Source organism: Sprattus sprattus, assembly GCF_963457725.1.
Source record: "Sprattus sprattus genome assembly, chromosome: 1".
Classification (NCBI taxonomy): domain Eukaryota; kingdom Metazoa; phylum Chordata; class Actinopteri; order Clupeiformes; family Clupeidae; genus Sprattus; species Sprattus sprattus.
Window position 1 is genome coordinate 74,496,225 of NC_137920.1, and position 21,353 is coordinate 74,517,577.

Here is a 21,353-nt window from a genome sequence, read left to right on the forward strand (position 1 = left end):
GCACACAACCCACTGACCATTCCCTCCCTCATAATACTGCACACAACCCACTCACCATTCCCTCATAATACTGCACACAACCCACTCACCATTCCCTCATAATACTGCACACAACCCACTCACCATTCCCTCATAATACTGCCCACAACCCACTGACCATTCCCTCCCACTTACCATTCCCTCATAATACTGCACACAACCCACTCACCATTCCCACCCTCATAATACTGCACACAACCCACTCACCATTCCCTCATAATACTGCACACAACCCACTGACCATTCCCTCATAATACTGCACACAACCCACTCACCATTCCCTCCCTCATAATACTGCACACAACCCACTCACCATTCCCACCCTTATAAATAACCAGCTGCTTTCTGGAAATGAAAAAAAAGGGTCAAAGAGAAGTTTCTTTAAAAAACTTTATTAACAATTCAGAAACAAAACAAACAAAAAAATGATCTCCCTTTCCAAGCCCAGAACTGTTTCCTCCTCCATAAAAGGACCCAAACTCATATAAAACAAACAGACGAAAAGGACATGAAATGAATGGGTTATGGTGGGTTGCTGGGTATTTCATGGTGTGGAACAAGTGCTTTCTAAAAAAAAAAAATTAAAAAAAAGGAAAGAACGGACATTACTGCAGTTAAGCAGTTCTGAAATGGGAGTACAACCAAAACAACAAATGATGGGGAGGACGGGGGGGGGGACAGAGTGCAGTACTTTGTGTGCGATGAGACGTGGTCAATGACAAGACGATGCAGAAAGCACACGGCGTCAGGCTATTTTCATGTACTTGATACTGCAAAAAAATATTCATTTCCTCATCAACACAACACACGCCAGATGCAGAGAGGTCAGGACACCAATGAGGAGAGTAAACAGCAAGAACACCAGACAGGTCCCACAGCAGTCCAGGGAACATTCAAAAAAACAGTTTGCTGAACAAATTCAGGTTCCTTTTGCTATGGAACCGGAGGCCCCCCATTTTACACATAATTCACAGAACAAGCTCATTTTAAATTAGGCATGACTGATCGAAATCATGCTTCATCGGTGTGTATATATATATATATATTTATATAAAAATAACATAACCACTGTACACTGAAGATCCATCAACCTTTCCAGCTAATAAAGTGGCCTGACGCATCAGCATCTTACATACTCAGCTATGCACAGCATTGATGTCTTTGCAGTGCTAATGAAGAACCAGAGGACAGAGATTCAGTGGAACTATTTTTATAAGCTGGAACTCATGACAAGGGTTCCACGTTCTATCTACACAGTTCTGGAACTATTTCTCAGTGTTGGACATTATTTTAAGGGACAGAGTGTGTGTGTGTGTGTGTGTGGGGGGGGGGGTTCTTGCTGTTCACAAACTTGGTGAACATAAAAAGGGAGTAAGGAAGGGGAGGGAAACAAAAAGTGGTTTAGGGGGGACCCCAGATGACAGGGGAGTCAGAGGAGGCGGATCTGGCCCTGATAAGCCGCGCAGAGGAGAGGAGAGGAGATTTGAGGAGGCCGGTCAGGGCCAGATCGGTTCCTGCCGCATTCCCTGCCATCTCGGATGGCGCTGGAATAAGCACACCTCTACAGTGTCCAATCTGACCCAGTGACCACATTCTGCTGAACGCCCAGAAAAAGAAAAACCAAGATGACGGGCTGACAAAGTAAACCTGAACCATTACACGGTCAATAAATACAAAGATACTTTAGTTCCAGTTGTTATAACTCGTCTGGTGTATGATTTGAATTGCTGTCTTCTGGTTTATCTGAAAATGAAAGAGGAAGCAAAAAAGTCTATTAGTAATCATAGGTAAAAGTAAAAAAAAAAAGATCAAATAAATAAATACCATAAAAGAAAAGTGCAAAATGGCATTTTCTGACGGCATGCAAAAAGCTGTGTTCTTGTGAACTTCTTGTAACACAAGAACCAGGGCAGGTTTGTGTTTTCCAAAGTGTCGTTGTGCTGTGACCATCTTAACCAAAGAGAGAGTGTTCAATGGCGGGGACACAACTGAGCTTTTGGGAAAGGCAGCCCAAGACTGAAAGTGTGGAAATCACATGGACGCTCATTCAATAAGAATGTCAAAGCTTTTGGGTCACATTACCTTTCGTGTAATTGAGTAAGAAGTGTTACAACTGTTCCGTATCTCTCCTGCTGTGCAAATATTTCTCTGAAGAGTGAGATAAAGTAAAAAAAGGGCTAAGACACTATCTTCTCCATTAGCCAATTGAATCAAAGACGTCCCCTTCTGATTAGCCCCCCCATGAGTGCCTGCACCTCGGCCCAGGCTCATGCAGTTCCCCCCCAGCACCACCCGAAGCACCACCCGAAGCAGCCTTGTAACAGCGTGTGTGTGTGTGCGTAACCACATGACATATCATTTAGTACCCGACATGGGGAAGTCACCTTCACCAACATGGCCGATCAATCATTCTGAACAGTTGTGGTAACGGTAATTCCTTTCTCCAATCATCCGTTATTCTTTAGTTTAGCCATTTGAAATGTTTGAAGTTGTCTGTATGGTTATGTTTGCTTTGTACTTTCTTGGATTCAAGTGTTTGGATCCATTTCTTCACATGTTTAGATCTAGAGATACTTTTATTCTGTGGCATTAAATATCAGAAACATCTCCAGTTAAGAGGATCGAATGTTAGTACTAAGCCTCTTCATGTATATACATGGGTATACATGTACTTGCATATGGGCCCATAGCAAGTACACGTTGTTCACGCATTATGTAACTACAGAGAAACCAAAGCCATGTTAGTCGCGGACACTCGATATGGAAACACCATACTTAAGAGTAAAATGACACTGTTACTAAATAAATGCGGATGTACTTCGTGCCAATTCAGGGCCGTGTTCGTAAACCTGGTGTTTCTCAAAATATGTAAATCCATTTTCCTGACACCTACCGGTTGTCGTCGTTTCTTCTGCCGTGGGCGGTTCCTGTTCTGCTGTGGGCGCCTCCTTCTCTGCTGTAGGCGGCTCTTCGGCGGGCTTCACCACTTCCTCAGCTTCTACTAGCAGATTGGAACATAAGACAGAGTCAAGGCGTTAGGCCAAACACCACCTTCAGATGCTCGAGAGAGAGAGAGAGAGAGAGAGAGAGAGAGAGAGAGAGAGAGAGAAAGAGAAAGAGAGAGACAGAATGAGAAAGAGAAAGATGAGAGAGGAGAGAGTGAGAATGAGAAAGAGAGAGAGAGAGAATAAGAAAGAGAGAGACAGAATGAGAAAGAGAAAGAGTGAGAAAGAGAGAGATGAGAGAGGAGAGAGAGTGAGAATGAGAAAGAGAGAAAGAGAGAATGAGAAAGAGAGAATGAGAAAGAGAGAGAGAGCAAGAGAGAGAGCAAGAGAGAGCACGAGCGCGAGAGAGAGCACAAGCGCGCGCGCGAGAGAGAGAGAGAGAGAGAGAGAAAGAGAGAAAGAGAGAGAGAGAGAGAGAGAATGAGAAAGAGAGAGTGAGAAAGAGAAAGAGAAAGAGAAAGAGAAAGAGAAAGAGAAAGAGAGAGAGAGAGAGAGAGAGAGAGAGAGAGAGATTCACCTGGCTTATCCTCGGTGCTCGTTGAGCTGCTGTTGGCTTTTTTACTGCTCTCTGAGCTGGTGGCGTTCTTCTCCTTGGGTTTGGGTTTGGGCTTGGGCTTGGTGAACTTCATCTTATTGATCAGGTAGTTGACCTCCCGGTCCAGCAGGCCGATCTTGGTGTCGATGTCCTTGGACAGCAGCACAGGCCTCTCTGAGGGGGACCGCTTCTCCTGCTCAGCTACGGTGTCATTCTTCCACACCTGAAGGAGGTGGTACGGATCAATGAAATGGCACAAGCTCCGACGTCACAATATTGACCATCAGCGATGTCAGAACTTACAGTTGTGTCGTTTATCACTTTCTCCAGAGTCTTCAGCTCCACATCCGTAAAGATTTGGTCAAGCTCAGGGAGAAGTTTGGCGCCTCTGCAGGGCAGAAAAAAAGAAAGAAGGAAAGAAAGGAGAGATTTATTTTTCTTAGTGCATTTCCTTATGTGGCCACTTGGTGGCAGTGTGTATTTATGTGTACGTTAACTGATGCTTGGAAAGAATGGCATATTTCACCCAAAGCTTACTTCATCCTGAGTCTTGAGCAATAACTAAACATCTAAAATAACTAGTTCCCGGTTGTGCAACCAATGTTTCAGCAACCGTGGACACAAAAGAAAATCGCTTAAGTATATCAGTGGAGCTGTAATGTTGCCAAGTGAACTCGTTAGCACACGTCTCTCAAGTTCCTAGGAACTGCTCTTAACGGACTGACTCAACAGAGCGGTGATGATGGGTGTTGAGTAACAAAGAGATTTACTCAAGGGTCACTCATGAAATGCATCTGAGACTGAACCGTTAACAGCCTGTAATTAATTTCCTTCAGGATAATTATCTGCCTCTGAGATTAAAAGCAAACTGTTGCTTTTGTTTACCAACCGATTTAAACGGCCCAGGCCACAGCACTAATGAATATCAGTATCTTTTGTCCCTTAGCCATTTTACATTTACATTTAGTCATTTAGCAGACGCTTTTATCCAAAGCGACTTACACATTTCTACATTTACACTGATGACACATTGCACATCAGGAGCAATGTGTCTTGCTCAAGGACACTTCGACAGGGAATCGAACTACAAACCTTCTGATTACTAAACGACTTCTGTCCTCCTGTAACCACTAAGCCACAACATTAACTCTCCCTCCAGATCAGCGTGTCACTCCACTCACTTGAGGAAGAAGGTGGACTGGTTGAGCCTGCTGTCGAGGGCGGCCAGGCGGTCCGGCCACTTCCTGCGCTCGTCCACCCTGAAGAACATGGGCTTGCACACCTTCCTGAGCTCCGACAGCTTCTCCCTCAGCTCCTTGGTGCTGGCCGTGTAGCCCTCCTCGTCCATCCAGTCCGAGGCCTCGCTCAGCTTGCCCGAGAGCTGCTCGTTCTCCTCCTCTGCCACCACGGCCTGGTACTCGTCCTGGTACAGCTTGTCCTGAGGGGGAAGGACACCACGTCACGTCACAACACGACATATGACGTGGCACATTCTCCCTATTACATCAAACTTCGGGTTACACGTCCAATTTAACATAAACTGAACTTGAATGAAAGAGTTTAATTACCATGTACCCATCATGAAAGCTCATGTTTTTTTAAGTGAAAGCCAAACACTAAGAAGAACACCGTAGTGAGTGATCAAGTAGAAATGTAATGCCAAATACCAAGATGTTTTAAATGACAGAATAACACTGTCTGCTTAGCAACAAAGTCATTGTAAGGAGGAGACTTTCTCTGTCCATAATCGCCTCCACTCAACAACCAAGCAACCATATGACAGAGGGAGACTGAGGTGTGGGGGGGGGAACGACAACTACATACCCGCGTCTCAAAGATGAAGGCCTCCAGGCTGTTCAGAACCTTCTCCCGCTCGTGTTTCTCCAGGTCCCGGTCAGTCAGTTCCTGCAACCTGACATGGCATCGGTCTTTAATAGATCCGCCATCTTGCACGATCAGGTCATTTTACAGTGAGAGGGCAGAAATGAAGACAGGCAGAGCAACAGACACCTACTTTTTCTTGGAGGACTCGATGGCCTCTATGCTGGGGTCCACTACATCGTTCACCAGGAGAACTGCGGCGACGTCCACAGAGATCTTGCTCTTTTTCTGCAATTTGGCCTTTTTGTCCTCCTCAGCATCCTTAGTTGTAGCTTGCTCTCCCTCGGGGGCCTTGTCGGACTTCTCCTCCGTCTCTTCCGTCTTTCCTGCCTGTTCAACGCAAGTTCCAATGTCAAACGTCAGGAAACTTTTAAAGCTGTTAACTAAAGTCCTACTTGGTTAACTGAATGAGCGACGAGTTGCGCGAAATTATTTCAAACAGGAAATGTACTCGACAGGGGCTTACAAACAGTGACAAGAAAAGCATGCACTCTGAAGTGTCACGCATCATGAGAAAGTCACCTGTTCAGGTCACAAGGCAGGTGTCCAGCATTTGCACACCCTCACATGACCCTCACCCTTGGTCAATTCTTGGGGAAAAACTTTTTCTATATAACCTCACTATCCATGGAACAAAACATGTCATTGCATCCTTAAGGCTGAGAAACAGCTTCTATCCAAGAGCCATCATAGCACTTAACAATGCACAAAACTAACCTGTATGTCTCTTTGATGTGTAATATGTGTTGTGTTTTTTTTTTTTTTAAACTTGTTTTACTTAAGCTGAGTATTCATAGTGTAAGTTTGTATAGTTATATTGTATATATTTGTATTGTTTTTGTTTTTTATTTTTCAATAGCACTGAAGTCTGAGAGCTGCCACCTCAATTTCGTTGCACTTGTGCAATGACAAATAAATATATTCTATTCTATTAAGATAAGGCAGACAGACCGAGAGGAGGAGCCAGAGGAGGAGCCTACCTCAGAGGCGTTGTCTGCCCCGTCTTCGCTGGGCTTCTCCTCAGTCTTGGGCTCCTCGGCGGTCTGTTCTCCAGCCTCTGGCTTCTCCTCCACCACGGGCTCCTTCTGATCCTGCTCCTCTGGTTCTTTACCCGCCTCAGGGGGGACCTCCTCTTCATCCTGGAACCACATTTAAGGGGTTGGTTAGATGGTCTCTCTCTCTCTCGCACACACACACACACACACACACACACACACACACACACACACACACACACACACACACACACACGCACACACACACGCACACACACACACACGCGCACACACACGCGCACACACACACACACACGCACGCACAAACGCACGCACACACGCACACACACACCCCCACACAAGACCTCACCTGCACAGGTTCAGTTATATTTGGACTGGCTTCTGAGCCTCCGCCTCCAAACAGACTGGTAATTGTGTTACCAAGTTCTGAAACAGAAGTGTGCAAAACATAATAGTTGTGATCATGGCTTATTCTCCAATATCATCATCATCCTCATCTCTGATCAACACTGCTGTAACAGTTGCTTTAGGAACAGAGCTGAAAAAAACCCTTCTTTCAGAGAAGCACACGAGCACCAGCTTCAGACCCCACTTTCATTACAATATCTGCACTACACAATCCCTCCAGAAGGGGCTTGTTGTGATTGCTGTGGCAAAAAGTAACTGAATTTGCGGTGGAAACACTCAGATATTTGGTTATTTTGAGTTGAATAAAATCAAATCACAACTAATGCAGAAATTCCATGACTTATTTTATTGAAGTACTGTGGTAATAGAAGAAAACTGCTAAGATCACAAAGTCCGGGGGGGGGGGGGGCTGTGTGTGTGAAAGGGGCTGGGGGGGGGGGGGGGGGAAGGAACGAGAGAGTCTGGTGAATTACGGCATATAGAAAGAGGAATAAAAGAACATACTTGTCAGAGTGGATTCCTCTTCTTTCTCCTCCACAATCGTTTCAAACACAGCCTCCACCTGAGAGAGCAGTCATTAACACCATTACCATAACTCCCTTCTCCTCCATGGTTTTTCCACCCAAGCTGTTTTTAGAAATTGACAAATAACTCATCTGGTTTTATTTTGTGGTCATTTTTGATACAATAACTCTTACTGTGATCCAGGATTACCAAGCCAAACAAATAAGAAATAATAATAAAAATAGAATCTGTGCCAGAAACCCTTCCAAGAGGAAACTAAAGTTGAAAGTATAGTGTGTCACCATAACACACTAAGGGTTCGAATACACATAAGGGTTTTTTTTTAAACGCGACGCTAGAAAATGCATCGATTCCTATGGTACGGCGTGCTTTGCGTGAAAGCCTGCCGTACCATAGGAATCAATGCATTTTCTAGCGTCCCGTTAAAAAAAAAAAACGCTTATGTGTATTCGAACCCTAAGATGGCAGTGGACACGGATTGGCTGGAGAGCTCTTGGAACTCACCCTGTCCAGCATAAGCACGCCGCTCTCGTCCATGTTGAAGTGTGCTTTGATCCCCTTTGACTCGGCGTCGCCGTGCTTCTCAAAGCTGGCGCCCACTCCGGTCAACCTCACTGTGGTCAGGTTCAGAGAGCCAAACATACTGCACAAGAGTAACACCCATCATTTGACGCCGACACTACAACAGCTCAAAACAACAGTCTTGTATAACATTCAGATTGCTAGATTTAAAAGGAGAAAAAATATTTAATTTGTCAAAGCCATGTGTGTTTACTACATGGACATCATTTTTATTTTTAGTATCGATTACTTTTGGTATCATCTTCACAATCATGTTGATGGAATATGGTCATGTGAAGGACAGATTAACAAATATGGAGATTAGTGGTTTGGGTCGGAACACCCTGCGAAAATGTAACAAAAGCCTTCACAGCACACCGCCAACAATATCACCAAAAGATGCCAGTTGGCGTGTAAGGACGCCTACATCAGTGCCAAACTGTGTTGGTGGTGGTGTTATTTAGTGCACGTTTTTTTTTTCATGCTTTTTTGGTAGGTAGCTGGCTAGTTTTAGACCAAGTATTAGTAGGGATAGGCACGCTCTACTTCAAAAAAATATAAATGCGTTTTCGGGTGCGAGTAAAAGAATGTTAACTATTAGTAGAATAAAAACCGCACTCTCAAGCTTTTCTCCTTAATAATAAGACCAGTTTATTTTGCACAGACGCGTTTCGGCCTGACACACTGACGATGGCTTAAGGCCGAAACGCGTCTGTGCAAAATAAACTGGTCTTATTATTAAGGAGAAAAGCTTGAGAGTGCGGTTTATAAAAATAAAAATCAAGTTTGGCCGTGGTTTTGTGTGCTCGTGTTGTTCACATGCGTGCCGTTAAAAACTGCTTACCTCAGGTCCTGTTCTTTGAGGAAGCTGAGGTCGCCGTAATTGATGTTGAACACAAAGTCGTCCGTGTAGCGGTTGAAGGTGATGACCTTTCTCTGGGGGTAGGGAGACATGCGCTGGAACAGGACGCGCTTGTTGTGCTTCAGGCTCGTCGTGCCGTCCTCTTCCGCAGTCTCTCTGCTAAACTCCACCTGAAGATCGCAAAGCAACACCGTCGTCGCATGTTCAGTGTTTTCATAGGTCTGCATGAAAACTATCTGCATGAAGTCTCAAGTCAAGTCAAGTCTTTTATTGTCAGATACACAGAACAACAGAGTTGGACTGGGCACTGAAATGCTTAGGACAGGACACCATACCACACTACCATAACCTAACAAGACATAACATAACATATAAACATAAAAACATATAAGTACTCCAACATGATATAACATAACTTAACAATAAGTACTGAACATAAGATAAACATATCTAACAACAGTCTGCAGTTTCCTCCACCAAGATTGCGTCCCAGACAAAACATATCTTTCTGGAATGTACTTCATTATGACTGCACACAGAACTACCCCTTTGAGGGCTTCAGCTACTGTGCTTGGTCAAAACTGCAACTAGCGTGGGGGCACTGTGGCGCAAGCAGCAGCCCCGGCCATATACTGGCTTCAACGCCAACAGGGACACAGGTTCGAATCAGACCTGCCGGTCATTTCCCGACCCTACTCCCCACCTCTCCTCTCCGTCTCATTAAAGGCAAAAAGGCCAAAAATAAATATGAAAAAATTAATTAAAAAAAAAAGGTTGGCCACTGCTCCTGGAGCCCATTGAGGAAGGATGGGTTAAAGGCAGAAGGAACATTTCACCGGCGACCTACTCAGCATGCGTGTGTGTGTGTGGGTGTGTGTGTGTCCTGTGTCACCGCCAATGCATGTGTGAGGTGTTGTGTGTCGCGCTGTGTGATAATAAAACATGACATTGACTTCTACCTGAATAGGGAACACGGCAGCGTCTCGGACGATGAAGGGCTTGACCTTGAAGGCCTTGCTGAGGGCTGCTGCCTGGTAGACGGCTCCCATGGCGGCAGCCTCGTCGGCATTGATGTTCTTCCCCAACTCCTCTCTGAAACAGAGTCAGTGTTACAGTTACACAGAATCGGATGTGTAAATAAACCCTTCATAAATGTATTAAAATTAATACAATTATTCTCATTCCATACACTTGTTTTTCAACGTTTTCTTATGTTTAAACAGTTTCAACCCAAATATTTTCTGACATTATTCCTTTATAATTGCTATTATTATTCTGAAATCATTCTAAACCCTTATAAAATGAGGACATACTTGCGTACAGCCTTCAGCAGGGCCTCTTGTACCTTTGGCACCCGAGTTGCTCCTCCAACAAGGATGACCTGCTCAATTTCATCCTGTACATAAAAGATGTTTAAAATTAAGCGCCGCAAAATAAATAAACATTTAGCTCAGCACCATTAAGTAAGCCCACCCAGAAGTGCTTATACAACATGGGTGTCCCTTTTCAACTGGCCCTCTATTTAGTATTATTCCAGCTGAACTGACCAATCACATCAGCAGCTTTACTTTGCCACTATTATCAAAACCTTCCGGAACTGGACTCCAATAGCTGGCACTTAATAAGTCAACACCACAACTAGGTCTGCCTGTCAAAAGCTAACTCTTGCCGCACCGCAACAAAAAGGCAATTAACCATGTACATCCACTGTACACATCCTCCTCCAGGCAGACTGGCCTGGGCTCCGGTAAAGGTGCACTCACCAGAGACATTTCCGCTGAGGTGAGTGCGTCCTGGACGGGCCCTGACACCCGGTCAAACAAATCCTGGCAAAGCTCCTCAAACTCGACCCGAGTCACCCTCGCCTTGAAGTCAATGTCATCCATGAGCCCCTCAACCTGCAAAAAAAACACAGAGTTGATTTTTGTTATTTCGCAACAATTTACATTTGATTTAACATTTGATATTTGTAATGTAACATATGTTTTAAATGTTAGATATTGGTATTGTAATGTATGTTTTAAATGTTTGATATCTGTATGTAAGTTCAAAATATGGACCGCACTAAAAGTAGCTCTATCTTAATCCCTCTGGGGATCCCTCTAAATAAACAAACAACAATATTTTGAAGATAAACTTAAGCAAGACTTCAATTTCAAGGTTTTCAAGATCAATTTCATGAATCCTTTTCGTAATTCGGTGCAAAACATTTTGTTCCTCTACGACGCGTGAGTGTGACACGGCCTGTCAATCATCTGACCTGAGCTGTGTGTTCAGCGTTGGCACTGAGCACAGTCTTTAGCCTCTGGGACTCCTTGAGGAGCTTAGCCATGGCCCGCACGTTCTCCCGCACATCCTTCTTCGACTTCTTCTGCCCGTTAAACAGCTTGGCCAAGTGATCTCGCAGACGAAGCTCCATTTCAAAACCTCCCAGCGTCCGATCGAACCTTGATTAGAAAATACATTTACATCAATGAAAAAACAAAAACATACATTTTTTAAATAGATTATTAAAATGTATAAAAAGACAGAACAGACAAAACACCAGCTATTGTCTTCTTCCGTCTCAGTATTGCTTCTAAGTGATGGCCTTGTAGCCTTGTGTTGAATCTTTTCTGTTATGCTTATGTTAACAATTTTCTATTTTATTGTATTATTATAGTTAGTTTATAATATGTAGGCACTCTGAGATTCCTGTGAATGAAAAGTGCGTTAAAAATAAAATGAATTATTATTACTAAGTGAGAGATGAGCGAGTGAGTAATGTGGGGTCTCACCCTATTCCTCTAATCTGCAGCTGGGGCTGTGTTCCGGACTCTTTAGTCTTCACAGTCTGGTACGTGACAATGGTGGCCGTCGTGCTTCCAGAACCCATGTCGTAGAACATCACATTCTGTGTGCGGAGAGAACACACACACACACACACACACACACACACACACACACACACACACACACACACACACACACACACACACACACACACACACACACACACACACACACACACACACACACACACACACACACACACACACACGATTAATGTGAGGGAAACGGGGGTGGGATATGTACGCTACACACTTACACCTCACTGCTTAGTTCCGAAGTTTCTTCTCAAACACAATTCCTGCTGAGTATTCTCACTCATAGAGGTGTTTGACCAAGCCTTTACCTGTTGAGTTGCGTTGATGTCCTTTCTCCTGAACACGCCATAGTTTAAAGCCACAGCTGTGTTGTCATTGATGAGCTGAAGGACCTTCACGCCTGCCATCTGGGCAGCCTGCAGGACTGCCCTTCTCTCTGCCTGATTGAAAAAGGCTGGAACCGTGATCACTGCATCTTTAACGGGTTGCTCTGTCAAAAAAAAAAATCACAAACAAAGAGTCCCAGGTCAGATCTAAAATATGCAGAGAGTGGCGGTAAAGATCAGTTACCACTGGAAACGCATCACAAACAAACCTGCAAAGTCCTGAGCGATAGCACTAGATTCATTCAACATCATGGCAATGAGTTCCTCTGGCGTGTACACAACACCCCTGTGGGACAGCAGAGATCATCATCAGTATGTACTCGACACTCAAGGGCCATCGGAAAATATATGCTAATAGCCCCCAGTCCCATGAAGAGCATCTAATATACATTCTGATGGCTAGGTTACTTATTAAGGTATAATTACATACCATCACAAAGGTATATTACGGTTGTATGTATATGCTGGACCCTCAGTGCTTTTATTTAATAGAATAGTCTTTACTTTATAAGTATTAGTTTTATCTTTAATGCATGATCCTATGTTTAGACATTATAATATATTAACCTATAGTTTGTAAGCCTTTAAAATGGTATGCTACTATAACTGAGAAAATGTAAATTGTAGTTGAGGGTGTTGTGGATAATGCAAATAGAGTGGAAAGTTAATTGTGTCATACACCAGTTTGTTGTCATAATCCATGACAGGGAAACTTACTCAGAGTGCTTGAAGACCACAGTGCCCCTCTCCTCGTCCTTCTCCAACAGGTGCTCAGGGAAGTGTTGCTGGTACTGCACCACCTGGGGGTTGTCCTCGCGCTTCCCCAAAAGGTTTTGAATGTATCTATAAACTACCTTAGGATTCTTCACAGACTGTCAACACACAAACAATTTGGGTTTGCATCGGTGATATCTATACTGTCTAATGAGAAACGAAACAGCCGATATGTCAAACCAGGTATGCCGATATGTCAAAGCAGGTGATTGAAATGTGCGGAACGGTGAAACGTACAACTCCAACGGCACCATCTCCGAAGAGACGCTCGTTGTCCTTCAGGCAAACAGCAACCGGTGTTTTCCTCCTCGACTCCCTGGGGTGAAAGAAAAGAGTTGACAGCTCAGTTTCAAATTTTGTCCTGCTTAACCGTCAGGAATTAAGGTTTCATTCTGTTCAAACTTACTTGTTGAGGACAATCTCCATTGGCACACCAGGTTTGACTAAAGCAACCTTCAGCCACTCACTCCCCAGGTCTATAGACATCACAGCTACCGAGTCTGCAGGTGAGGCAAACATGGCATCAAACCACCACACACACACCCACAGTAAACTCAGAGTAATAGGAAGTGAAACTGTTCTCAGCTATGGTTTGTTTCAGTGGTTTCCGGCTCCGGCTATAGCTACATTGCCACACTCATACTACACCATACCATATAAATGGACAGTATACGTTGGCTCAAGTTGGCACGTGGAAATCTCACCTGTTTGAGAAGGCAAGAGTGCTAGTGCAAGGCAAAATAGGGTCCATATTGTCAACTTCTTCATGGTGACCTGTGAAAGAAATAATGTGTAAGTGAAACAGCGTTAAATATGCTTCCCTGAATGTCCCTCCCTTCATGGGTTAATTCTCTAGCATGGTCAAGGTGCAGATAATTGGTTCCCGAGTTTGTTTAGATACAATGTTTTGAAGTGGGCATGATAAAGAAGTTATCTCTGTGTTCTTCCTTACCTCTGTCTCTTTCCACAGATGTATTTGACAGAGGTAGGTTGACGTCTTATAAACAGAGGCTAACAAGTTTATTAGCCTACATGTGACAATATGATTGAGCTAGTTTTGTACATAGTAATTTACGTGGTGTGCCTGATTTATGTTGACAGGAGCTGAGCGACTGGTTAGCTCATCTGAATGCTTTTATTCATTTATCAGGTGGGTCACGTTGTACATTTATGTATTGTATGCATGTGTTTTGTGCGCAAGCTGGCTTTTTCCACTGATGTATTTGACAGAGGAGCTGAGCGACTGGCTAGCTTATCTGAATGCTTTTATTTTCTTCATTTAATTTATCAGGAAGCCGCAATAAAAGTTTGCATATCAGGTCGGTGGATGTGTCCTTCTTTAAACACAACGCAGAGTACTGAAACAGCTCGGGGAACATTACCTCCATTACATAAGCACCCTCAATGAGCTTGTACTGGAAACTAATCTCGGAAAACGGTCAGCCAGTAAACATACACTGCATTCAATACAAGTACATTTTATATCCTTTGGTTGGAATATAGAAGTAACCATGACAAGAAGACATAATCCATCACAATACATGTGGTACCCACAGGATCATGTGGGACAGTAGTACAGTCCCTCTACTGCAGGTGGGGACAATTCACCTTGATTACAGGTACACCATCAGGTGCAAGTCCCTTTATGTGCAATGGTGAATGGTCCCGCCCATGAGTGTGGACAAAGGCTTGAATACACGTGGCAGTAATTACTGGATGATAAGGATGCAGTCCATTAAACCTACCACTGCAAATTACTACCGGTGTTCTCAGACATAACAGAAACATCATGTTCTGGTAGTAGCAAATCCGACGTTGTCACACAGCTGTTTGAAGCAACCACGCGAATGTTCGGTTCATAAAATGAAAAGTTTTTTCAGACAATGATGCTTTCGTGCAGCCTTTCACATGCGCACAGAAATTTCCAGTTTCTCGGCACCGACGTATGAATCGTTGATTGCCCGTCACGTCGTGAGACGTTGTGGCTAGCTTCCTCTAACTACCCAGCATTATTCTAAACCCAACTTAATAGGTAGGCCAAAGTAATTTACGTTTAACCACTAACATGTCCATTAACGTCTACAAGTCACATGAATAGTGTTTTAGGTTATAACTTTCAGTTCACAACTAGACCATCCATCCTTCTTGCTACAGCTAGGTAGCTATGCTAATAGGCTAGACACATCTGATCAGTCACTCATTTAGGTAGCGAGCTAGCGGACTTGCTAAATGAGCAAACTAGCTACACTGTCACACACATACTGCTGTCACAACTAAGTCGTGCAATGAAAAGGTGAAAAAGGTGCAACTGAGAATAAGTCTTAAGTACAAGAAGTGTACATTCAAACTACACCGACATGTCGGAACTTACCTTAAAGACCCAGGTTATTTTGATTTTGGTTGACTACAGAACTCCGGTTAGTTCTGGCTTTGTATGTTCTTGAACAATCAGACTAATTACGTCCGAGCCTTGTTATACCCTTCAGCAGTTATATCTCGATCGTGTTAGAGTAAATGCCAGTCCCAGTGTTGTTGGGTACATATCATTCGTTCACCATTCTTGGAAGGTTCACTGCATGGACTTCTTGCGTTTTCCTTAGCATTCACCGGCTTGTTCCTAACCTAACCATTGGGCCCAGGACGCGGCGTGATCTCATTGGATCCTTTGGACTCGCTCTTCCGCGAGTGACAGTTGCCCTGTGGGAGCGATGCCCGCCTCCTGCTTTCTAAATTACCTACAACGATAGGTCCACGTGCTGAACCACGACTTCGACAGTGTATCCAGTGGTCCAGCAGGGGTACAACAAGTTTATCTGCGTTCGTGATTGGTACACGTCCAATCAATGGGAAACAACCATGGAGAGAAAAACCAACCATTATTGCGAACAAAAAAAGATTATTTGTATCATGTGCTACCCCTTTTTTCTAAAGACAAAATGTTGTCCCATTGTAAGGTTGTTTCACCCTGGTTCCCAATATAAAACCATATATTTATATAAATTAGGTAGTTGTATGCATTGTAGCTAAAAATTAATGGCCCTGTAAATAGTATTAAAGTTTAGTCAGTGTAAGACGCAAGGCTGCAGCACAAGGTATTGTGTGTTGGGCATAGGACTCTGTGGTTATTGTTCTGCATCTATGGGTGGGTGCCACTTACATTCGTTTGAATGTTAACAAAGGACCCTCTTCTACCAGAAGGTGTTTGCTGCCAGTACTCCCCTAGTCTGATGCTTTTAAGTTGGAGTAACCTGTATATCTTTCTATATGTTTTAGGCCTGGACGCAAAGCCATTTTTACCAATACATGTCCTTGTTAATGGGTGTGAAATACCTCTCAAGGGATTGGACTGAAGGCCCAGACCAGAGTAAGGCTAATGTAGTTTGTTAATTTTCACAAGTTTTTATTTTTGTTTAGTCTTTCAGATTGGTTCGTGATTTCAGTTTAGTTTCACAAGTGCATAAATAGATTTGATCCTAATTTCCAAATTGTGTTTGTATTTATTGGCAAGTAGGTTTACACCTACCTGGAATTTGCTTTGGTATATTATTTGGAATACACATAAGAAAAACAATGTATACAATAAAATACATAAAAGATATATAAAAAAGTAAAATGCAAAACAGGAGTACAATGTGTAATGTGCAATGTAACAGACTTGAGGCGTGGGGGCGGGATAAGAGTCCAAGTCAGGTGGGGGTCCCTGGCCTTGTTGATAAGGCCAACTGCAGCCGAGAAAAAGCTGGTCTTGTGGCGTGAGGTTTTGGTCCTGATGGGCCGCAGCCTCCTGATGGAGGGAAGTTCCTTCAAGAGTTTGTGACCCGGGTGGGATGGATCGGCCTCAATTTTACCTGCATACCTCAGGGTCCCGGAGGCGAACAGGTCCGGTAGAGATGGCAGATTGCAGCCAATCACCTTCTCAGCAGAACGGATGATACGCTGCCATTGGCAGTGGCAGCAGCTTACCAGATGGTGATGGAGGGGGTGAGGAGGGACTCGATGATGCAGGTGTAGAAGTGCACCGTCATCGTCTTTGGCAGGTTGAACTTCTTCAGCTGCCTCAGGAAGTACATCCTCTGTTGGGCTCTTTTGGTGAGGGAGCTGATGTTCAGGTATTCTGAGGAAAGCCTTGATGAATAGAAGCTGAAAAAGATTGGATAAACAGAACAGAGCAAAAGGGTATAGCGAAACACAGTCAATTTCTGGGTTGAAACAAAAACTAAGCTGAGTTTACCTGCAATTCTATCTCGTCTTAGTTTGGGGTGCATTGATCATTGTAGTTTTTTCGTGTTTTTGGGAACTTTCGTTTTTATTGTTATTTCAGTTAACAAAATATTTCTTTCACTGCCAGTTTTAGTTTAAGTCTTAGTTTTCATTTTCTATAATAACCCTGTCCCAGACCGGAAGAGAGGCTACTGGTTTACATTACTGGTTGTTACTTACTACACATACTAGCGTGTGAAAGCTAGTTTCATCCCAGTCAGTAGGTGGCGATATAGAGATTTACATTCATTACTTTACAATCTTTAGAATCACAGACGAAACTTTGTCAACATGGCGACCCCAATGCATCGGCTGATTGCCAGAAGGCTAGCGTAAGTATACTATTTTAAAGTATCCTAACGTCCTTCTTTGTCAGGTAGTCAACTGTGTCATTCTGTACTTTGTTAGCAATATTGGGTCGCATTTGTTGTAAAGGAAAGATTACATCTTGCCGCGTTTCAAAGACGGGACCAACTGCTAATAGCCTTTAGCTAACCAGTTGGACAGCTCACAGTTACCGCTCTTTGTGCGTCGTTACTTTAGGATCTATTAATTATAAGAACTGGTACATTTGCCAAATGCCTTACGCTGAAACTGTTACCTTTTAACATGTATTATTGATTATTTAGTTTAAATATATTGGTGAAATGTTTTGAAAGTTAACAGACGTGAATAATTTTGCAACCCGAGGTATCCTATTATTGATGGTACAAATCTTGGCGTGTAGCAAACGTCTATAGAGGTTTTAACGGTACCAATTTAACATTTGTTCATTTTGTATTTATTCCCCCTTAATTCTCAAACAGAGAGGCAAACAAGCAAAACGTTAAATGTCAGAAGTGTCTAGAACTTGGGCACTGGAGCTATGAGTGCAAAGGGAAACGGAAGTACCTGTACCGGCCCTCTAGGACTGCAGAGATGAAAAAGACACTAAAGGAAAATGAAAACAAACAAGTAAATATAACGTGAGTATATTGTGTGTGTGTGTGTGTGTGTGTGTGTGTGTGTGTGTGTGTGTGTGTGTGTTTTTGTGTGTGTGTGTGTGTGTGTGTCTCTTGAGACTTGTAATGTTGTAACAGTCTTGAATTTGTTCAATCGTGATTCACCCTGCTACTCTTTATCCTTCCTCACAGCCCTCATGGGGGAGAAGTCACAGATAAAAGAAAAAAGAAGAGGAGAAAAAAGTAACGGAGATATTCTCATTTGACAAATCATTCTAAAACTGCATCATGTGGCTGGCCTGATGTTTGACATTGCCCTTTTTGTTTTTGTAGGGATAAAGACCAAAGTAGCTCCACTGGTGTCAGCAGTGACTCGGACAGCTCCTCGAGTGACTCCTCCTCTGATAGCAGCGAGTCGTCGAGCTCCTCCTCTTCGGAGGACAGCAGCAGTGACAGCGAGGGCAGCTCCAGCTCCTCTTCCTCCTCAAGCAGCAGCAGCAGCAGCAGCTCTGAGTCCGATTCTGATTCCTCCAGCAGCAGTTCTGACCAGGGCCCGCCCGTTAAAAGAAAAAAGAAAACCTGAAGGACATCAAGCCCAGATTTCCTTTCCTTTTTACGCTGCCGTGTGTTTTTGTGGTGACGTTCTTAGGTGATGACCCTGTACCCAGTCAGTTTTTGGTATGACTCGGTTGCATCTTGTAAATATGTTGTAGACCTTCATTCCTGAGACTGGTAAAGCCTAGCCTATACATTTTTTTGGTTCTTTTCAATAAAAGATGTATGATTTTTATTCTCTGACTGTTTTGTAATATGATTGAGCATCCAGTTTAAATAGTGATGAAGTGATCATTTGTTGAGATGTTTTATAAATTTGTCTTGCCATTGAGTGAACTGTACTAATTAAAGGGGATAGCTTGCATTTTTGTTGGCAAGAACACCTGGATATGTTTGTTGCATTATCCTGAATATTATACTGGGGTGAGATCAGTTACAGCCAGTGGGCTAAACAGGGTAAATATAGAGACATCATTTTAGGTTTTATCAATACTTTGTGTAATTACGCTTCTGGTTATGGAAACATTTATATATTTGAGTTAATGGTTGACATGGTGATCAGAGTTGATGGCATATGGTCTACTTTAATACTTAATATTTCAGGAAAGGTCCAAGGTTTTTAAAAGACTTTTCAATTAGGTAGAATCGAAACCCTCATTTGTAAACCAGTGTGCTATGTCTCTCTGTGTGTGTGTGTCTGTGTGTGTGTGTGTGTGTGTGTGTGTGTGTCTGAGAGAGAAATGTAAAAAAATCGAGCCTTTCTTAATTTAGTTTATATCTGGAAGGCCGGTGCCTTAATCGCACAGTGAGTTATTGGTGAGGATTCTAGGCTTACTTGGCTGTATTGTTGGAGCTTGAGCCTGAGAAATTAACACATCCTTGCCATTTTTGTGCTTTCAAAATTGAGATATATTGACAGTAAAATTCCTATAGCTGTTCCTATTCTTATAGTTGTTTGTCATTTATTGCATGTCTTATTGTGTCTTGTTATCAACATATTGATGCATTTTACAGCTTATCAGGGGTGAAGGCCTGTCATTTTTACACATCTAATGCATATACTTAAATATAGTGCTTGCTTTTAACACAGGTGGTTTGGACAGAAATTGATGGACGCCTAGATTTGTTGGTCAGTAGTTGGAAGTGATCCGACAACAGAAAATGCCATTAAACAGTCCAAAATGTAAGCTGGCTGTATCCAGCAAACCATTTATAACCAAATAATTTAAACCACTGCAGAATGAATGACCGCACCAGTGGTGATAATAGGTAGTGGCTCTGCCCTGTACAGTCTAATGCTTGCACACTATGTATCGTTTGCTAACTGCATATAACCCTGGAAATGAACAGATCTAAATCCTAAATCAGTTAAATGTTCCCAATATGTTATGTATAGACAATACAGACTTCTGAAATGGGAAAGATTCCCATTTGTATTCAATTTCCATCTACAGACAGTTCAAATGCTCTGAGCATTTTTTTTATAAAACAGTTGACAAAAAGAATACCTGAATGATTCAATTTATCAAACACAGTTGCAAGCGGCAATAAATGGGCCAATCTATAGAGGACTCAATAGACCATTTCTGCAGGGTTGACAGTAAAAATATTAGTAGGATTATTAATGATTAAAAGGTGACAAAATGTTTCACATTTTACATATCACATTAGTTAAATAGGACCAAAGTCCTGTATCCAATAGGTGGTGCTATAAAGGAATCCAAAAACGTGAAGAATGGCTTTAACCAATCTAGTATTTAATTTGACTTTACCTTCCTTACACATTCCTGTCTTCATGTCCTTACACATTCATGTCTCACTGTGCGCTGCCTATAAAGCAGAATTGCATTTGACATAGCCTATAATGCTATACTTCTGCACCCCCGTGCAGTGTGCAGAGTGCATGTTGAGGCGAGCATGTCTGTACCAAGATAAAATGCAGGGAAGGTTTTGTGCCAGTGACCATGGGTGTTGCCCATACTTTGATAAGGTTTGGAGAGATATGTTCAAAGTAGTTTATGGGACTGTGAGAGAGTCTATTTGTCCTCAGTGGTGGCGGGGCTTATGTAGCCCTATGGTTAATACATCAAGATTACTTATTTCACTTACGTTTTTACGTATATCAAATGTAATCACTACATTCCACATCTACATCATGTTTGTCGATAAGAACATAGCTTGTAATAAAAAAGAAATACCATGATACAATGCACCAAATATAACCTCTCCCTGACAGGTTCAAAGACTAACACCACCCCCCACTGCATAAAGTGCAAAAGAGTGGGCAAAAGGCTGAGAAAGGGAGTGTAAACTCCTGTGAATGATGAGTCACTCTGGAAATGACACTCTCTCTTACGGACAGGGACTGGGGGAGGCAGGCCATCCATTTCATGACGCATAGACGTCTGAAACGGTCAACTCAGAATAAGCATCGGCCTTGGAGCCATTAAAAATAAAATCCATAAAATAGTAATTTTGTAAATATTAACACCTGCATCTATGTGTTTCATCACAGTGCAGTCATATAATTTTAGTTTACAGCTTGAAAAACAATGTTAGTTGTACAGTACATCTTTAACAACTTCACTACATTAGATAAACAGTCCTGGTGGAAACCCACATAAACCCACATACTTTTCCAGTTGTTCAGTGACCATTTCACATTCTGCTTGCCTTAATAATAGGCTAGAAATTAACCGTCATCATTGTAGCTGTGAGCATTCTTTCACCTTTGTAGG

At 42.8% G+C, this 21,353-nt stretch overlaps 2 protein-coding genes across 3 annotated transcripts; one reads left to right on the plus strand and one right to left on the minus strand.

Annotated features, from left to right (window-relative positions):
* Positions 1 to 575: 575 nt before the first annotated feature.
* On the minus strand, positions 576 to 15,465 carry hyou1 (hypoxia up-regulated 1). 2 transcript variants are annotated; one of them, XM_080854509.1, is made up of 24 exons: positions 15,231 to 15,465; positions 13,564 to 13,633; positions 13,266 to 13,359; positions 13,097 to 13,175; positions 12,803 to 12,957; positions 12,295 to 12,371; positions 12,008 to 12,189; positions 11,610 to 11,725; positions 11,093 to 11,279; positions 10,596 to 10,730; positions 10,146 to 10,228; positions 9,792 to 9,924; positions 8,815 to 9,002; positions 7,914 to 8,052; positions 7,389 to 7,446; positions 6,826 to 6,902; positions 6,441 to 6,599; positions 5,594 to 5,790; positions 5,404 to 5,491; positions 4,761 to 5,017; positions 3,883 to 3,967; positions 3,562 to 3,802; positions 2,933 to 3,037; positions 576 to 1,782 (listed from the first exon to the last, which is right to left on the minus strand). In XM_080854509.1, the coding sequence occupies exons 2-24, from the start codon at positions 13,625 to 13,627 to the stop codon at positions 1,736 to 1,738; spliced, it is 2,946 nt and encodes a 981-aa protein (XP_080710635.1). In that variant the 5' UTR covers positions 13,628 to 13,633; positions 15,231 to 15,465; the 3' UTR covers positions 576 to 1,735. The 2 variants fall into 2 exon arrangements, with proteins under 2 accessions (XP_080710635.1, XP_080710634.1); XM_080854508.1 differs by having other exon boundaries at positions 2,933 to 3,040.
* Positions 15,466 to 17,396: 1,931 nt separating this feature from the next.
* On the plus strand, positions 17,397 to 18,850 carry zcchc10 (zinc finger, CCHC domain containing 10). The gene is made up of 4 exons (XM_080853535.1): positions 17,397 to 17,451; positions 17,926 to 18,084; positions 18,253 to 18,303; positions 18,394 to 18,850. Exons 1-4 carry the CDS (start codon positions 17,411 to 17,413, stop codon positions 18,641 to 18,643), a joined length of 501 nt encoding a protein of 166 aa, XP_080709661.1. The 5' UTR covers positions 17,397 to 17,410; the 3' UTR covers positions 18,644 to 18,850.
* Positions 18,851 to 21,353: the final 2,503 nt, after the last annotated feature.

Bases quoted from the DNA above. Each gene is read 5' to 3' on its own strand.
- hyou1 (XM_080854508.1), bottom strand. From the start codon at position 13,627: ATGAAGAAGTTGACAATATGGACCCTATTTTGCCTTGCACTAGCACTC. The intron at 6,600-6,825 runs GTGAGGTCTTGT...ATGTGGTTCCAG, and splicing joins ATATAACTGAACCTGTGCAG to GATGAAGAGGAGGTCCCCCC. The intron at 5,791-6,440 runs GTAGGCTCCTCC...TGCGTTGAACAG, and splicing joins GGGCAGACAACGCCTCTGAG to GCAGGAAAGACGGAAGAGAC.
- zcchc10 (XM_080853535.1), top strand. From the start codon at position 17,411: ATGGCGACCCCAATGCATCGGCTGATTGCCAGAAGGCTAGC. The intron at 18,085-18,252 runs GTGAGTATATTG...CCTTCCTCACAG, and splicing joins AACAAACAAGTAAATATAAC to CCCTCATGGGGGAGAAGTCA. The intron at 18,304-18,393 runs GTAACGGAGATA...TTGTTTTTGTAG, and splicing joins AAAAAGAAGAGGAGAAAAAA to GGATAAAGACCAAAGTAGCT.